At 41.1% G+C, this 15,183-nt stretch overlaps 1 protein-coding gene across 4 annotated transcripts in view; it reads right to left on the bottom strand.

Moving 5' to 3' along the window:
- The window catches only part of gria3b (glutamate receptor, ionotropic, AMPA 3b), a 120,997-nt gene that overhangs the window by 41,853 nt on the left and 63,961 nt on the right, over nucleotides 1-15,183 (bottom strand). For all 4 annotated transcript variants that reach the window (XR_003674965.1, XM_028460146.1, XM_028460147.1 and 1 more), the window contains exon 4: nucleotides 13,831-14,018. Coding sequence is in view for 3 of the 4 variants with exons in the window: in XM_028460146.1 (XP_028315947.1) it covers nucleotides 13,831-14,018 (188 nt within the window). In the remaining variant the exon portion in view is untranslated. The remainder of the gene's footprint in view (nucleotides 1-13,830; nucleotides 14,019-15,183) is intronic.

Genomic DNA, 15,183 nt, shown 5'->3' with positions numbered 1-15,183 from the left:
CCATGCTCTCCCACAACTTCTTATCTGCCATGGTCACATTTCCTTCACATTCTTAAAACGTGATACCACACAAAGATTTTATACTCTATAATACATCCCACTGTGGATTGTCTCCGAGTTCTTTCTTCAAGAGGAGAAAGAAGGATAAGGATGATCTCCAGCTCTCTATAGGGAGGGAGTACGGCCGCCCTAATGCTTCCGCAGGCAGGAGAAAGCTGTTTGAACAAATCCTTACAAGTACCTTTCTTTTCACTCCTTCTCTCTGAATCTTTTTTGACTCCAATTGTTTTGTTTTTTTTTCTCCCTGCCCTGCATGAAAATGCATCTCTGCCACTGGCAGCCTGCCTGTCTTTGAACAGTTTGTTCCCCCTGGGCCAGTCACAGACGCAATGCTTTTCTATTTATTTATTTATTTATTTATTGCTTCTTTTCTTTACACTGCTGATGAGAAGGAGCCTCTAGTGGAGAAATCCCATGAGCAAAGAGGGACCAGCAGGAAGCAAAATGCAAGATACAAACAATAACAAAGATGGATCACATTATGTATGTCGTCAAACACTGACATATAGAAAGCACAGAAACGCTGGTTGCAATGCATAAAAGGCACATTTAATGCATACCCTATCATAATTATTATTCTTTATCGTCACAAATATTTGTATTTATATATAGTGTCTAGCACATTTGATTGGATTTGTCTGAGGAGACAAGCAGAGGCAGGCTATCCAACTGTTGTCGTAAAGCCTGGCTAGTTTATCTGCAGTGCAGTATTGATAGAAATGTCCAATAGGCTGTAGTACCTGAGTGGTTGTTATAGCATAAAATGATATTGCCTGGAGTGTAGCAATCTTCCCGCCATCCTAAAAGTAATTTGTAGACAGGTTCACTTTGCTCTTAAAGGAGAAACAAAACTTGGCCTGCAGATGCAGCAGTTTGCAAATCGTCTCCTACTGTGTTTCTCCAACAATTCACAAACACAGTGAAAGTATATAGGCAATAATCTGGGCTTCAAACTAAGAACAGTGTGAGCCAGGAGGTGTGAGGAGAATATATATTCATCAGTAACACTTTACAATAAGGTTAATGTCAGTTAATGCATTATTAACCATAATCTAACAGTTTAATTATATGTTAATATCATATATAATATTATCTCTCAGCTTATGTGTGACCTACGGTTAACATGTCATACACTTTACAATAAAGGACCAAAAACATTTAACTATGGTTAACTAATAATAACGAGGCACTCCTATACATTTATTAAGGTTGTTGTCATAACACCTTAATAAACACCATGTAGATGTCATTACGTTTTGCATTTCATAATTCATAATAAGTAATGCATATGTAAATATAACTAATCACATTGTGTAACTTTTATAAATGCTTAGTAATGTTTTAATTATCTGTGCCATAGACAATAATTAACTGCTTATTAATGCATTAACTGATATGTTAATTAATGTTAAATAACATATTGTTAAATTGTTAATAATGATTATTTATGCATTAATAAAGCATGTGGTTTTATCAAACTTTGTTTTGATTTTCTAAGTATGGTCAATAAAAAATGTCAGGTCAGTAAAAATGTATTGCACAATCACATTTTTGTTAAAGTTTCCAAAGCCAGTAACTCGTTGTTAGTAAGTAAAACTCTTAGCCTATAGCTAGAAATGGGTTAAAATGAACAAAACCATTTAATAAATGTAATTTTGAACCTGTGATCAGCTGACAGGAGAAGCTTTGTTCAAACACATGAACCCTCTGTCTGGTAAAAACGCAGATGTTTGAAAACATCCTGCTCCAAAAGATTTAGGGCCCTATTCTCCGGTCTGGATTTAAGCACTTTTTTACATACCAGGCTCCTGACACGCCCACCGTGGGTAAATCGACCAAAAGCGCGTATTCTGTGAATATCGGCGGTCTGAAGCCAAGGAGGCGGACTGGGTCATTAAAGCATTATTTTGGGGCTGTCTAGAAATCACGGAACATGGAGTTTTCCTAAAGCTTGTAAATGTCATTGAAATGCATCAAAATTATAAAGCGCACTTTTAATTTGAAACGCCTTCGTTAATAAACAGATAACAGGATAACATGTAACAGGTTGATATATCTGGAGTTTCTGAGAAATCTATGTTTATGTATGATTCTTTTGAAATTCATAAAAATACCTAACTCGTCTTTTACTATGGTCTACTGCCTTTGGTCAATTCATATACATTAATGTATATACAGTAAGTCCCTCCTTTGTCCTATAGACCCAGTACGCCCAGCCAATAGGCTTCGACTTCCTGTTTTTGAGACTGTCAATCAAAGTGAATGTGGAACTGTGCACAGAAACAAGGCCGTGCGTCACAACAGCAAACAGGTAAATATGATTTTGGCTCTTACATGACCCGTAGACCTGTATCAATGCGAACCGGTGCAACCTTGTTATGTTCCACAATGCGCATGCAGAAAAGTAGGGGCATGGCTTCTGGTAGATTGCAGAGGCAGGGGGAGGAAGTGGAGCTGTTGACGCAACCATCAGGTGTGTAGTATAAGTTTTCTGTGAAATGGTCTCAAACTTTAGACTTTAGGTTGGTTCTTCTTTAGTTTTGCAATTCTTCTTCACAATGTAAAAGACGCAACATGAATATGAATTTACATTAAATGACGCGTCGACAATTCTTTGTAGTCAACATTTTGTATATGTTGCACACATTGTGGTTGGTACAAATCTCGAGACGGTCTATATATTTTATTCCATTTTTTATTTTGCCCCTCCCCCGGACCAGACCCTGCCTGAGATGTAAAATATCGTCTTCCATGAAGTAAAGTCTGTTTTCTAATTCATTATTGTTGCTCTAAGTTGATACTGTGCTGCCCTCAGTCCAGTAGATTTGCATATGAGTCCCTAATAGGTTGTACATTCCTGTTTTTTGTTAAAATGTTGGCTCTAATTCACATTTGTAAGCCTGACCTACCTTCTTTCAGGAAAAACTGTGAACAAAGTGCTACTTCCTCTAATTAACAGGAAGTTATTCCAATAATTACATCTGCAGTAGCACATTCAGGATAGTTGCTTTTTAAGCCATATTGTAATGCAGTACTGAGCATCAAAGAAAACTTTTAGAAAATTAGATTGCAAAGTAAACGCATCAAACCAATAAGGACAAACTCTCAAGATGTCCCCTGCGTTTAACACTTAGTCGTTATGCTTCCACTGAATGTCCTTAAAACCATTTATGCAAATGACTGAACCACTAAAAAGTAGCATGAGCAGCAACTGAATCTTAAATGATGCTAATTAAGAGCCCGAACAGAGATTTTGTTTCCTGTTTTTTGTGTAACAGTTCTGCAAGCTCAACACGTGCCTATTTACAACTCCACACTCCATGAATCTTATTGCAAAGTATAAAGTTTTTCACTCCACGTTGAGATTACTCAGAGTGAAATGATAGAACTAATTCCCATTTCCCCCAGCAATCAGCATGATGGATCAGCCTTCCTCCCGCACCTCTGTCGGGCGTAGGCAACAACACGCACTGACCTTGATGGATTGAAGCGACATGCCGACATTATGACACACACAGACGCCAACCTCAAAACATGTGGTCTATTTAACTTCTCCCACCAGTTTGCTGTAAATGAAACTCTATCTGTGTACAACCATTGGTTACAGCAGCAGGATTCAACAGCAGGTTTCCCAAGGACCATTTTTTGGTGTGATTGCCCTCGTGGGAGGTGGCCTATGGTTTACTGTTACAATGGTGTGACCCATCAGGGGGCAGCTGCAGAGCGAAGTCCAGCAGCTTCCATGAATGCCTGTGACTCATCTATATTGGCATCACTACGCACATTGTTTTAATTAGCTCAAGGGGGAAAAAAAAGAAAACTAACAGGCTGAGAATGTTTCTGAAACAATAGTTTAAACTGGTCACACTTCAAATTTGAAGGTTAGTTTATTGCCTTAATATTTCCAATTCAGAATCAAATTGACTTCCCAGAGAATGCGAGTATGTTGAGGTTTTAAAGAAAAAGGAAATAATTAATTCATTTATTGGAAGCAAGGGTTCCATAAGGCAGTGGTTCTCAACCTTTTCAGCCTGCGAAAATAAAGGTGCAGAGACTGGGGACCCCCACTGTACCTGTAGGTGGGTGAACAAAGACACGAACATTGAACAATGTGGAGACAGGGCCATCTATAAGGGGGAATAAAGGGGAGAGCTTTTTGAGTCTCATCCATGAAGTCAACAAAATGATGATCAGTTGTTCTATGAATCTGTGATAACCACATTATTTTGTTTATCTGAAAAATATCCACTGTTATCCAGGAAGTCTATTATTATTTGGGCCATACTCTATAGTCATCTTGAGTGTGGTGGAAAAGGTGGTGAAATGGGATTTTAATAACCACAGACACTGGTTAAAGGTTGCAAATTAGAGTGGGCAAAAACAGATAAAAAAAAGCGTCAATATTAGTAGGAAAGAAATACTTATACTGGCAAATAATGGACACGACAAATCGTGAATGTGGTTAGATCAGCAAAAAAATAGTCATGAAATATGGTGAAAAGAGGATAAAAGTGACAATAATGGGTCAACATGCGCGGAAAAAGTGGTGGAAAGGGTTTATAAGTGCCGAAAATGTCTTGAAAGTGGAAAAAATGTGCAGAAAACGCGTTGAAATTTGATGGAGAATTGGCAGAAATGGGAGTAATGTAGCAAAAAGGCATTAATAGGAGCAAAAATATGTCAAGATTGGTGTAGCTGCAAACATATATATATATATATATATATACATATATATATATTCTTGGTTTCTTAAAGACATCTTGGCGACCCCCTCCCTTTGTCTCAAACCGACGCCAAGGTTGAGAACCCCTGCAATAAGGAAGGATCAAACAGATTATTGCACTGCAACCTTCACCTTTTTTTTTTTTTAAAGGGAGAAAAAAGCAATTAAAGCAAATTATTCACAATAGATTTTCTTAAGCAAAATATTTCAAACACAAAATGGAAAGAGATTCCTTTGAAAAGGGAAGAAAAATCACAGCGCATTAATTAAATTAGACACGGCAAATTAATACCAAAAGGAATTCTGCTTTAAACTACGACTCTGGGATTGAATTTAGACTCATGAAAAAAACAAAAAAACTAAAAAAAAAAAAAAAAAAACAAGTGAAACTAACAGTCGTTCAGGGGATATTGTGAGGCAAGGAGAAGCCAATATCTTAAATGAATGTTAATAAGCAGAATCCAATTCAGGAACTGATTGCCTTATAAGCAGAAAGCATCAAGCAGGGGAGTCGGCGGGGTGGGGGTGGAGGGGTGTAGGGCAAAGGAACAGAGGATACACGTGTCTACTAAGAGCCACTCATCTATTCATGATGTGTTTTCTCTACTACAAGGACTGGTGGACCTTTCATTTCCTCCTCCGGCAGTGACCGTGATTGAAGCACTAAGGGGGTTTTGGGGATTGTCAGAGGAGGATTGAAACATCTGCATCATCATCAGTCATCTCACTGCTCTCGCTTAGACTTCCCAACCTCAGGCCCTCCAGCAGATCAAACATACATTGGTTTTTAAAAAAAAACAAGACCTTGGAACAAATCCACACAAAACCAAATGAGCTATAGCCTTCAGGTTCTTATAGAGAAAAAAAAACAATGTGTATGAAGCAAAAACAACATTTTTTTTAAATTTTCTATTTAAATGCTCTGTACATCTAAGAAAGCTAACCACCGCACGGAATAAACAAAACGTCTGAGAGCAATAAACGCAAAACAATTTACCCAAAATGACCGGAATCAAATCCTGCTGCCTTCAGATTATTGCCATCCTTGGGCAGGAGGAGGTTTTGTTTATACTTTCCTTGAGAAAATGCAAAAATGAAATTTACACGTATAGTCACAGATGCTTCTGTGAACATGCTGGCGGCCATTCTTCAGTCAGAAAGCCTCAGTTTGGCTGTGGCTGCAAATTTAACTCCACTCGCAATGAGTTCAGTTAAGAGAAACAATATAGAGAAAAATAAACACATTAATCTTCCTGCAGTCCATAATGTGATAGAAATACTGTTTACACACACATACAGTTGTAGTTTGTTTTTGTTTTTTTTCATGGGAAAATACTGCTATTTTCAGATGTAAAAGTAACCGATAACAAGTACTCAGATTACTCTCATTGAGTTGCTTTTAGGGGTACTTGTACTTTTTTGAGGACCTTTCAAATAAAACTAATACGTTTTAAACGAAGTAATTAGTTACATTTCTACACCCAGCCGTTACTGAGTAAATTATTATTTTTTGTTTTAAAATGATCAACGGACATTGTGAAACTACATAAAATGAAATGACCATAGCTGATCAACCAGATTGAACGTAATTCACATATAAATAAATCAAAACCAAAAAATGGATGTTACGTAAAACATGCACATGATATGTGGAACCAGAGGTGGTGTAATGAATCTGCTCCTCGTTTCTTGTGATCAACTTGCGTGTGTTGATCGCTGCTGTTAGCGGTGTTAATAACATGCAAAATAAATATTTTTATTGCCCTCAAAAAAGCTGTAGTTGTTTTTGCAAAAGGGTCAAAAGGTAGAAGTTGTAACATCTATTGTTCCTCACACCAGCCTCACAGTTGATAGTTAGTCACCAGTTCATTTGGATACTATTTGGATCGTAACACCATAAAACAAAACATGAACGTGAGCAGCTTTTTACGAGCTAATACATCCACACACTGAATGAAAACATGAGCAGGACCAGAAAACTGCTGAAATAAATCCTAAACAGTCCTATTGTGTGTGGAGACCTGGTGCATCACCTGGGGAGGGAGGTGCAGCGGACTTCAGTTCCCCGTCAAACAAAGAACAAGTTAAAATAAAAAAAAAAAATAAAAAAAACACACACACACACAAAACAGAAAAACACTGCTTATCTGGTTATCGGTTTTTCTGTATTTCTGTTCGGGAAAACAAAATAACCTCACTGTTTAAAGGGGTCGTCCTCTGATCGAGAGGTTAGGGGTTCGATCCCAGTCTATGTGTTGAAGTGTCCATGGGCAAGACACTGAACCCCAAGTTGCTCCCAGTGGGTGCTCCCATGGCAGCTCTGTCCCATTGGTGTGTGAATGTGAGTGTGAATGAGCTGATATGTGAAGCACTTTGTGACCTCTGACTGTGAAAGGTGCTATAGAAATAAACATTACTTACTTAAAACGGAATAACCAAAGAACAAAGAGTACACATTAAAACGGAATAACTAAAGAATGGAGGGTACACAGATTATTAAATTCTAATTGTGCGAGATTAGGTGTCTTCCATTTTAAGTTTATACATGAGATGTTCACTGTATGCAAGGGAATCGCGGCAAGATTTATTACAAAAAATAAACGTGGGGGGGTGAAAGTAACTACTCACTTTTACTTTGAGTACTATTTAATTGAGCTACGTTTTTCTTGTACTTGAGTATTTTATGTATGACTTATTTGTACTTGAGTACAATTTCAATCAAGTAACAGTACTTCTGCTTGGGAAGGATATATCAGTTCTCTTTATACATCTGTGTATTTTTACACGTTCGTTTTCTAAGTCTATTGTCTCTATTCGTAGAGTATTTGTTTGGCTACGTGTAACGACGAGGTGACGTTACACATGGACTGTTATAATGTATACATGGTAAATTGTGTGAACAGACTGGCAGTGCTTAATGAAATTAAGAAGACACATTCTGTGGTATTGATTTAATGAATTTACTTAAATTGACATCATGAGGACAGGTGATGAAGCACATGGTTGAGGCCACAGGGTTTCAGCATTCATCTAGTGATAAAAACAGAAAATACATTTTAAGATACTGTAATTGATAAATAACTTAGCAGTGACATGATAGATAAAACCATTAAATATGTTATCTTATTCTGGGTGTGATTGAAATGCAATATACAGCAATGCTTACCTGTGCATGGTCTCTTCCTCTTTCCTGTGGTGTCCTGGTGAAAGAATTCCCCGGGGGCTGTGGACACCTTTTTATAGTTCCAGGTGGGAGAGACCAAGAGGGACTAAGGAACAGGGGAGCTTGATGTTTAGAAATCAATGTAAATAATTAGTTTAATCATTTAGGGGATCTGAATAAGGGTAATTATATTAATAGAGGGTTATTGTTATGATGGTGTCTGTTAAGAATTATTTGTGTAAATATTTATGTTGTACTTTTAATATGTAAATCAAATGTCACCCCATGCTTGGTACAGGCTAATTAAGGATGCACCTGTATATAGGGACCTCCATTCTGGTCAGTAGTGAGTTGAGTGGAGATTGAAATGCACTGTGCTTGTGGTGCCAATGGAAAATAAAAAGACAAAAACCTGATGCATCAAAACTCTGGAGCCTGGTTGCCTCATTGATTGCCTCCACTGCTACGGTTGCTCTTTGACAAGTGGTGTCAGAAGTGGGATCAGCAGGACTTTAAGGAGGAACCATGACCAGAGGAAAGAAAGGGGAGCTGATGGTGGAGCCAGATGATGGTGAACCAGCTACCTCAGCAGATCGGCAAGGTGCATCAGCAGCCAGCAGCCCGGACGGTTTGGAGGAGTTGACAAACTTGGTCAAATCTCTGGTCCATTCCCAGGCATCAAGGGACCAGCAGATGGAAAAGGAGTCTGGACGCCAAGACCAAAGATGGAGAAGTATGCAACACCAGTTTACTCAGATTCAAGCACAAATGAGAGAATTAAAAGAGGACTATGAGAACAGAGTTCTTGGTCCAGACGGACACAATGATGACATTGATTATCATCGTGGAGCTCCAAACCAACTCCAGCAGCAGGAGGAGCTACAGCAACCTACCCCAGGGAGGACACCTAGCATCCAACGTGAGCCAAAGCTGTTACCGCTCTCTCATAGTGAGGATATTGAACATTACTTGACAACGTTTGAAAGGATTGCGACTGTCTGCCGTTGGCCAAAAGAAGAGTGGGCTATCCAGCTGATCCCTCTACTCACTGGTAAGGCACGGAGTGCGTATGTCCACATGGATATTGCTGACACGGAAGACTATGATAAACTGAAAGATGTCATTTTGGCCAAATATGAGATTACAGCTGACACCTATAGGCGACGGTTTCGTTCCCTGGACATCAACCAAGGTGAATCCCCCCGTGAACTCTATGTGCGGCTGAAGGATCTGTTCAATAAATGGACAAGGCCAGAGACTTCCACAGTTAAAGACATCTCAGAGATGTTAATACTGGAGCAGTTTTTGAGAATGGTGGGACCTGAGCTGGAAGTCTGGATCCGAGAACGGGACCCGAGGTCGGCAGAGGAGGCTGCCCGTCTTGCAGAGGTTTTCCTCTCAGCCAGAACAGGAACGGGATCGAGACAAACCACCTTGGGCCGAGACAACAGCTTTGCCAGACGTAAGTCCAATGGGGGTGAGAGGAGTGGTCATTCTCAGGTCAGACATCAGTCTAGCTCTAGACAACCTTCCCCTAGTCGACCAAATAGCAATAAGAAATTTTTTTCTGCATCCAAGCCAGACATACGTTGTTATCAGTGTAATGAGTTTGGTCACACCCAATACACATGCCCTGCCACCAGACAAAGTAAGCCCTCTCTTCTATGTTCATTTCCCAGACCCGCCCACCCAGCACATGCTCCAGTTCAGGTTGAAGCACTTACTACTCCTGCATTAGTAAATGGCCAACGAAAGGAGGCTCTTCTTGACTCGGGTTGTTTTCAGTCTGCTGTTCTGCCTAGTTTAGTGCCAAGGGAAATGTGGGGTGAGATGACTTCCAACATTAGTTGTGTACATGGGGATGAGAAGTTGTATCCCACAGCGGAGATTTATCTTACAGTAGGGGGTCAGACTTATCTTCTTACTGTAGCATTAGTGCCCACACTTCCATATCCAGTTGTTCTTGGTCATGATGTTCCAACTCTGCTTGACTTAATAGAGCAGGAGAGACAAGTTGCACACCACAAACGTCCTGTTAATAGGCCAGTTCAAAGTGCCCAACCAGCAGTATGCAATAGTGTAATGACTAGGGCTCAGAAAGAAAGAAATACCCTAGAAATGTTACCGTTTTTTCATTCTGACCTCGGATCAGAACCAGTGAAGCAACGTAAGTCAAAGGCCCAGAAAAGGAGAGAAAAATTGTGGAGTACAGCCAGAATCCAGGTTGATGAAGCATTCCCCGAACAGGTGAATAATGAGGTTGTCCCTTCTGATATTGTTAAACTACAGCAAGCTGACCCCACACTAAAACCATGGTTTGAAATGGTCTCAGAGGTGGAAGGAGTGAGGAATGGCAAAGTAAATTGTGTCTCTGACATAGACTATGTTATTAAAAATGGCATACTTTACCAGCGTCAAGGTGAAGCTGAGACTTTGGCGGTACCACAGAGCCTTACATATAAGGTAATGGAGCTGGGTCACTCAATCCCATGGGCAGGCCACCTAGCGTTCCAAAAAACTCTCCGCAGGGTAGGCAGTAGGTTTGCATGGCCTGGAATGTATACTAATATTAAAAACTTCTGTGCATCCTGTGAGACATGTCAGTTAACATTCCCTAGAATGGTAGCCCGTGCTCAACTACAGCCACTGCCGATCATAGATACACCATTCGAAAGAATAGGCATGGATGTAGTGGGTCCCCTTGAGAGGACAAGCTCAGGGAATCGATACATTTTAGTAATCTGTGACGATGCCACTCGTTACCCCGAAGCCTTTCCTCTTAAGGCTGTGAAAGCTAAACATGTTGCTAACTGTCTTCTACAGCTCTTTTCAAGGGTAGGCATCCCTAGGGAGGTTCTCACTGACTGTGGCACAAATTTTCTTTCTAAGATGTTAAAGCAGGTGTATCAGTTGTTGGGGATAAAGCGCATTAAGACCACTCCCTACCACCCCCAGACAGACGGTTTGGTTGAAAGGTTTAATCAAACTTTGAAAAATATGTTACGCAAGTTTGTATCTCAAACTGGGTCAGACTGGGACCAGTGGCTTCCCTACCTACTGTTCGCCTACAGAGAGGTTCCACAAGTGTCGACAGGGTTCTCCCCCTTTGAACTGTTGTACGGTCGGCAGGTGAGAGGCCCACTTGACCTTCTGAAAGAACATTGGGAGAAACCAAAGGCTGAGCGTGACAATGTGGTGGCCTATGTCCTGAAGATGAGGGACAGATTGGAGCAGATGACAGCACTGGCACATGAACACATGAGATCGGCGAAAGAGAGCCAGAAGACCTGGTATGACAAGAGTGCCAGAGAAAGAACTTTCCATCTGGGGCAAAAGGTATTGCTGCTGCTCCCATCCAATGACAGTAAGCTGCTGGCAAGATGGCAGGGACCGTATGAGATTACGAAATGTCTGGGTAAGGTCACCTATGAACTGTACATGCATGATAAAAAGAAAAAACATCAGGTATTTCATGTTAACCTGTTGAAAGCATTTAAGGAGCCTTCCTTTGAGCACTCTATCCAGAACCTTCTCATCTGTCCTGCAATGGAAGAGGATGAAAAGGAGCCATTACTTCTTCCCGACATTGCTGAGCATGCTGCAATGGATGTATCGCATCTGACCGTGGTCCAGCAGGAGGAGGTGAGAGTACTTTTGGATCCGGAGCTTTTCCAACACAAGCCGGGTTTTACAGACCTGGTCCAGCATAAAGTCCACCTTAAGCAGGATGCTCTTGCCAAGCGCAAGAGCTACAGGATCCCGGAGAGGTTGGTGCCACGGCTTAAGAAGGAGATCGACTCTATGTTGCAGATGGGCATCATTGAGACGTCAACCAGCGAATGGTGCAGCCCGGTGGTATTGGTTCCGAAAAAGGACAGTTCATTAAGGTTCTGCATTGACTTCAGGTACCTGAATTCTGTATCAAAGCTTGAATCCTACCCAATGCCTCGTATTGATGAACTGCTGGAAAGAGTGGGAAGGGCAGAGTTCATTACAACGCTTGACCTAAGTAAAGGGTATTGGCAGCTGGCCCTTGCGCCAGAGACAAAAGAGCTCACAGCTTTTGTAACACCCTACGGCAAATTCCAGTTTCAGGTGATGCCATTTGGTCTCCAGGGGGCACCGTCAACTTTTCAGCGACTTATGGACCAAGTGCTGAGAGATGTGTCACAGTTTGCAGCAGCTTATCTGGATGATGTGATTATCTACAGTCGCTCCTGGACGGACCATGTTTCTCACCTTCGCCAGGTGCTACACCGGATTAAGGAAGCTGGTCTAACCATTAACCCGGGCAAGTGTGCACTTGCACGCCACCAGGTAGAGTACCTAGGCCATGTTGTTGGACAGGGGGTTGTCAAGCCTCGTGTGGGGAAGGTGGATGCTATCCATTCTTATCCTGTGCCGACCACAAAGAAAAAGGTGCGCTCTTTTCTTGGATTGGTGGGTTGGTACAGTAAATTTGTTCCTCATTTTGCTTCTCGAGCAGCCGTATTGACTGAACTCACCAGAGCCTCAGCACCGAACAAAGTAAAGTGGACTGACGAATGTGACAGAGCGTTCAGCGACCTCAAGGCAGCTATCACAAGTGAGTCTGTTCTCCACAGTCCGGATTTTTCTCGCCCGTTTACACTACAGACGGATGCTTCTGGTGTTGGCCTGGGTGCAGTGCTTCTGCAGGACATTGAGGAGGTGCGGCGCCCTGTTCTTTTTCTGAGTCAGAAACTACAGGACAGAGAGACAAGGTACTCAACAGTGGAGAAGGAGTGCCTAGCAATGAAGTGGGCAATCAGTGCTCTACGGTATTATCTGCTGGGACGTCACTTCCTTCTTGAGACGGATCATCGATCGCTACAATGGCTAAACAGGATGAAAGACTCCAATATGCGTCTTACCGGTTGGTATATCTCTTTGCAGCCTTACAACTTTACAGTACAGTACATTGCTGGAAAGGACAACCTGGTAGCAGACTGTCTTTCCAGAGTACATGAGAATGGAGGTACTGTACTGCCGGAGAAGGGGGAGGAAATGTAACGACGAGGTGACGTTACACATGGACTGTTATAATGTATACATGGTAAATTGTGTGAACAGACTGGCAGTGCTTAATGAAATTAAGAAGACACATTCTGTGGTATTGATTTAATGAATTTACTTAAATTGACATCATGAGGACAGGTGATGAAGCACATGGTTGAGGCCACAGGGTTTCAGCATTCATCTAGTGATAAAAACAGAAAATACATTTTAAGATACTGTAATTGATAAATAACTTAGCAGTGACATGATAGATAAAACCATTAAATATGTTATCTTATTCTGGGTGTGATTGAAATGCAATATACAGCAATGCTTACCTGTGCATGGTCTCTTCCTCTTTCCTGTGGTGTCCTGGTGAAAGAATTCCCCGGGGGCTGTGGACACCTTTTTATAGTTCCAGGTGGGAGAGACCAAGAGGGACTAAGGAACAGGGGAGCTTGATGTTTAGAAATCAATGTAAATAATTAGTTTAATCATTTAGGGGATCTGAATAAGGGTAATTATATTAATAGAGGGTTATTGTTATGATGGTGTCTGTTAAGAATTATTTGTGTAAATATTTATGTTGTACTTTTAATATGTAAATCAAATGTCACCCCATGCTTGGTACAGGCTAATTAAGGATGCACCTGTATATAGGGACCTCCATTCTGGTCAGTAGTGAGTTGAGTGGAGATTGAAATGCACTGTGCTTGTGGTGCCAATGGAAAATAAAAAGACAAAAACCTGATGCATCAAAACTCTGGAGCCTGGTTGCCTCATTGATTGCCTCCACTGCTACGGTTGCTCTTTGACACTACGTAACAAAATACGAGTCCCCCTTTCCTGTGTGACGCGTGAGGCTCACCTGGTCTAATATGGTGTTGATCCGGCCCACCTCACAGTCGAGCACGAAGCGCTTCTCCTGCCGTTTGTCCATCTCCACAATGATGCGCCTGAACTCTGCAGCATCTGTTGTGCTGCTAACAGAGCGAGCGGTCACCTGCCAGTTGTTTGCCACGGCTGCCTCCATAATGGCCTGCAGTATAGAGAAACCTGCGGAGGGAAAAACACAGACGGAGAAGTATAAGAAGTCTGGCACTTGGGAAATATTTATGCACAGAGTGGCTGAGAGGTTTTTTGCCGGAATTCTAAAGTTCAATTGGTCACCTTATTACAATCTTAAAGAGCACTTTGGAGTCTGCAAGCCTTAAAACATTATCCCGCTTCTTGACTTTCAGCTCTAGTGTGCAAGTGTGTAGGAAGAATTAGCATGAAAAGGCAATATCGTAACGAAGTGAGGGAACAGGAATCATATCTCCATATTATTACGTGATCAGCGGGTGATGTTATTGTGCATGGCATCAATTGAATTATGGCATTTAACGCAGACCCACGCTAACTGTGACAGTGCAGTGATGCACACTCTCCGTAGAGGGTTGTGCTTGTGCATTTTGAAGCAATAAGACAATGAAAGATTCATCCAGGCCTGTGGTGGATGGAGATCATTATGCAACCAAAGGCATGGAACACAAGTCCTTCAAATGATTGATTCACACCTGAAATATTTTAATTTAACAGATCGCGTGGAAACACTGGAGTCCAATCATACACCACACGATGAATATTGTAGCACTGGTTCTGAAATAAGTCATTGTGTATGTCACACTGGAGTGAAAATGACTCAACTCCATCCCATTGTACAATGACTGAGTATGTACAGAGGATTTATTAGTTAAAATCCAACATACTGCTGGGGATTCAATAGGCAGAGACAATGCAAGTGAAAGCTGTGTTACTTACAATCAGCATATTTTCACTCCACTTCATTCATTATTTACTTTGTGTCGTGTGGGTAAATGATATTAGAGGAAAAAGCTAGAAAAACCCTGCATGGCAGCACAAACATGCAGATTTCTTGGGATGATTAATGTAGTATGATAAGATTGAATACTATTTAAATGGTCCCACACAGTCTAAACAGCAGCAGGGAAGGCAAACATTTATCATATACTATTTTGCCTGTGAGCACTTTTTCCCGTACAACCTTATCTCTATGAACCGGCTGCAGAACGCCCACAAAGCCTGCACAGGGCCTGGAGAAACAACAGCTGTAACAAAAAGAAAGAAAGAAACGCTCTGCTCAGCTATTCATTGCTAAGATTTTGAATTTCCCTGCCTTTTTTTTTTTTTTTTTTTTAATTCCGTCTGAATGGTCAAG

This window comes from Gouania willdenowi, chromosome 10, assembly GCF_900634775.1.
Source record: "Gouania willdenowi chromosome 10, fGouWil2.1, whole genome shotgun sequence".
Classification (NCBI taxonomy): domain Eukaryota; kingdom Metazoa; phylum Chordata; class Actinopteri; order Blenniiformes; family Gobiesocidae; genus Gouania; species Gouania willdenowi.
This window is presented reverse-complemented; position numbering and strand designations above follow the sequence as displayed.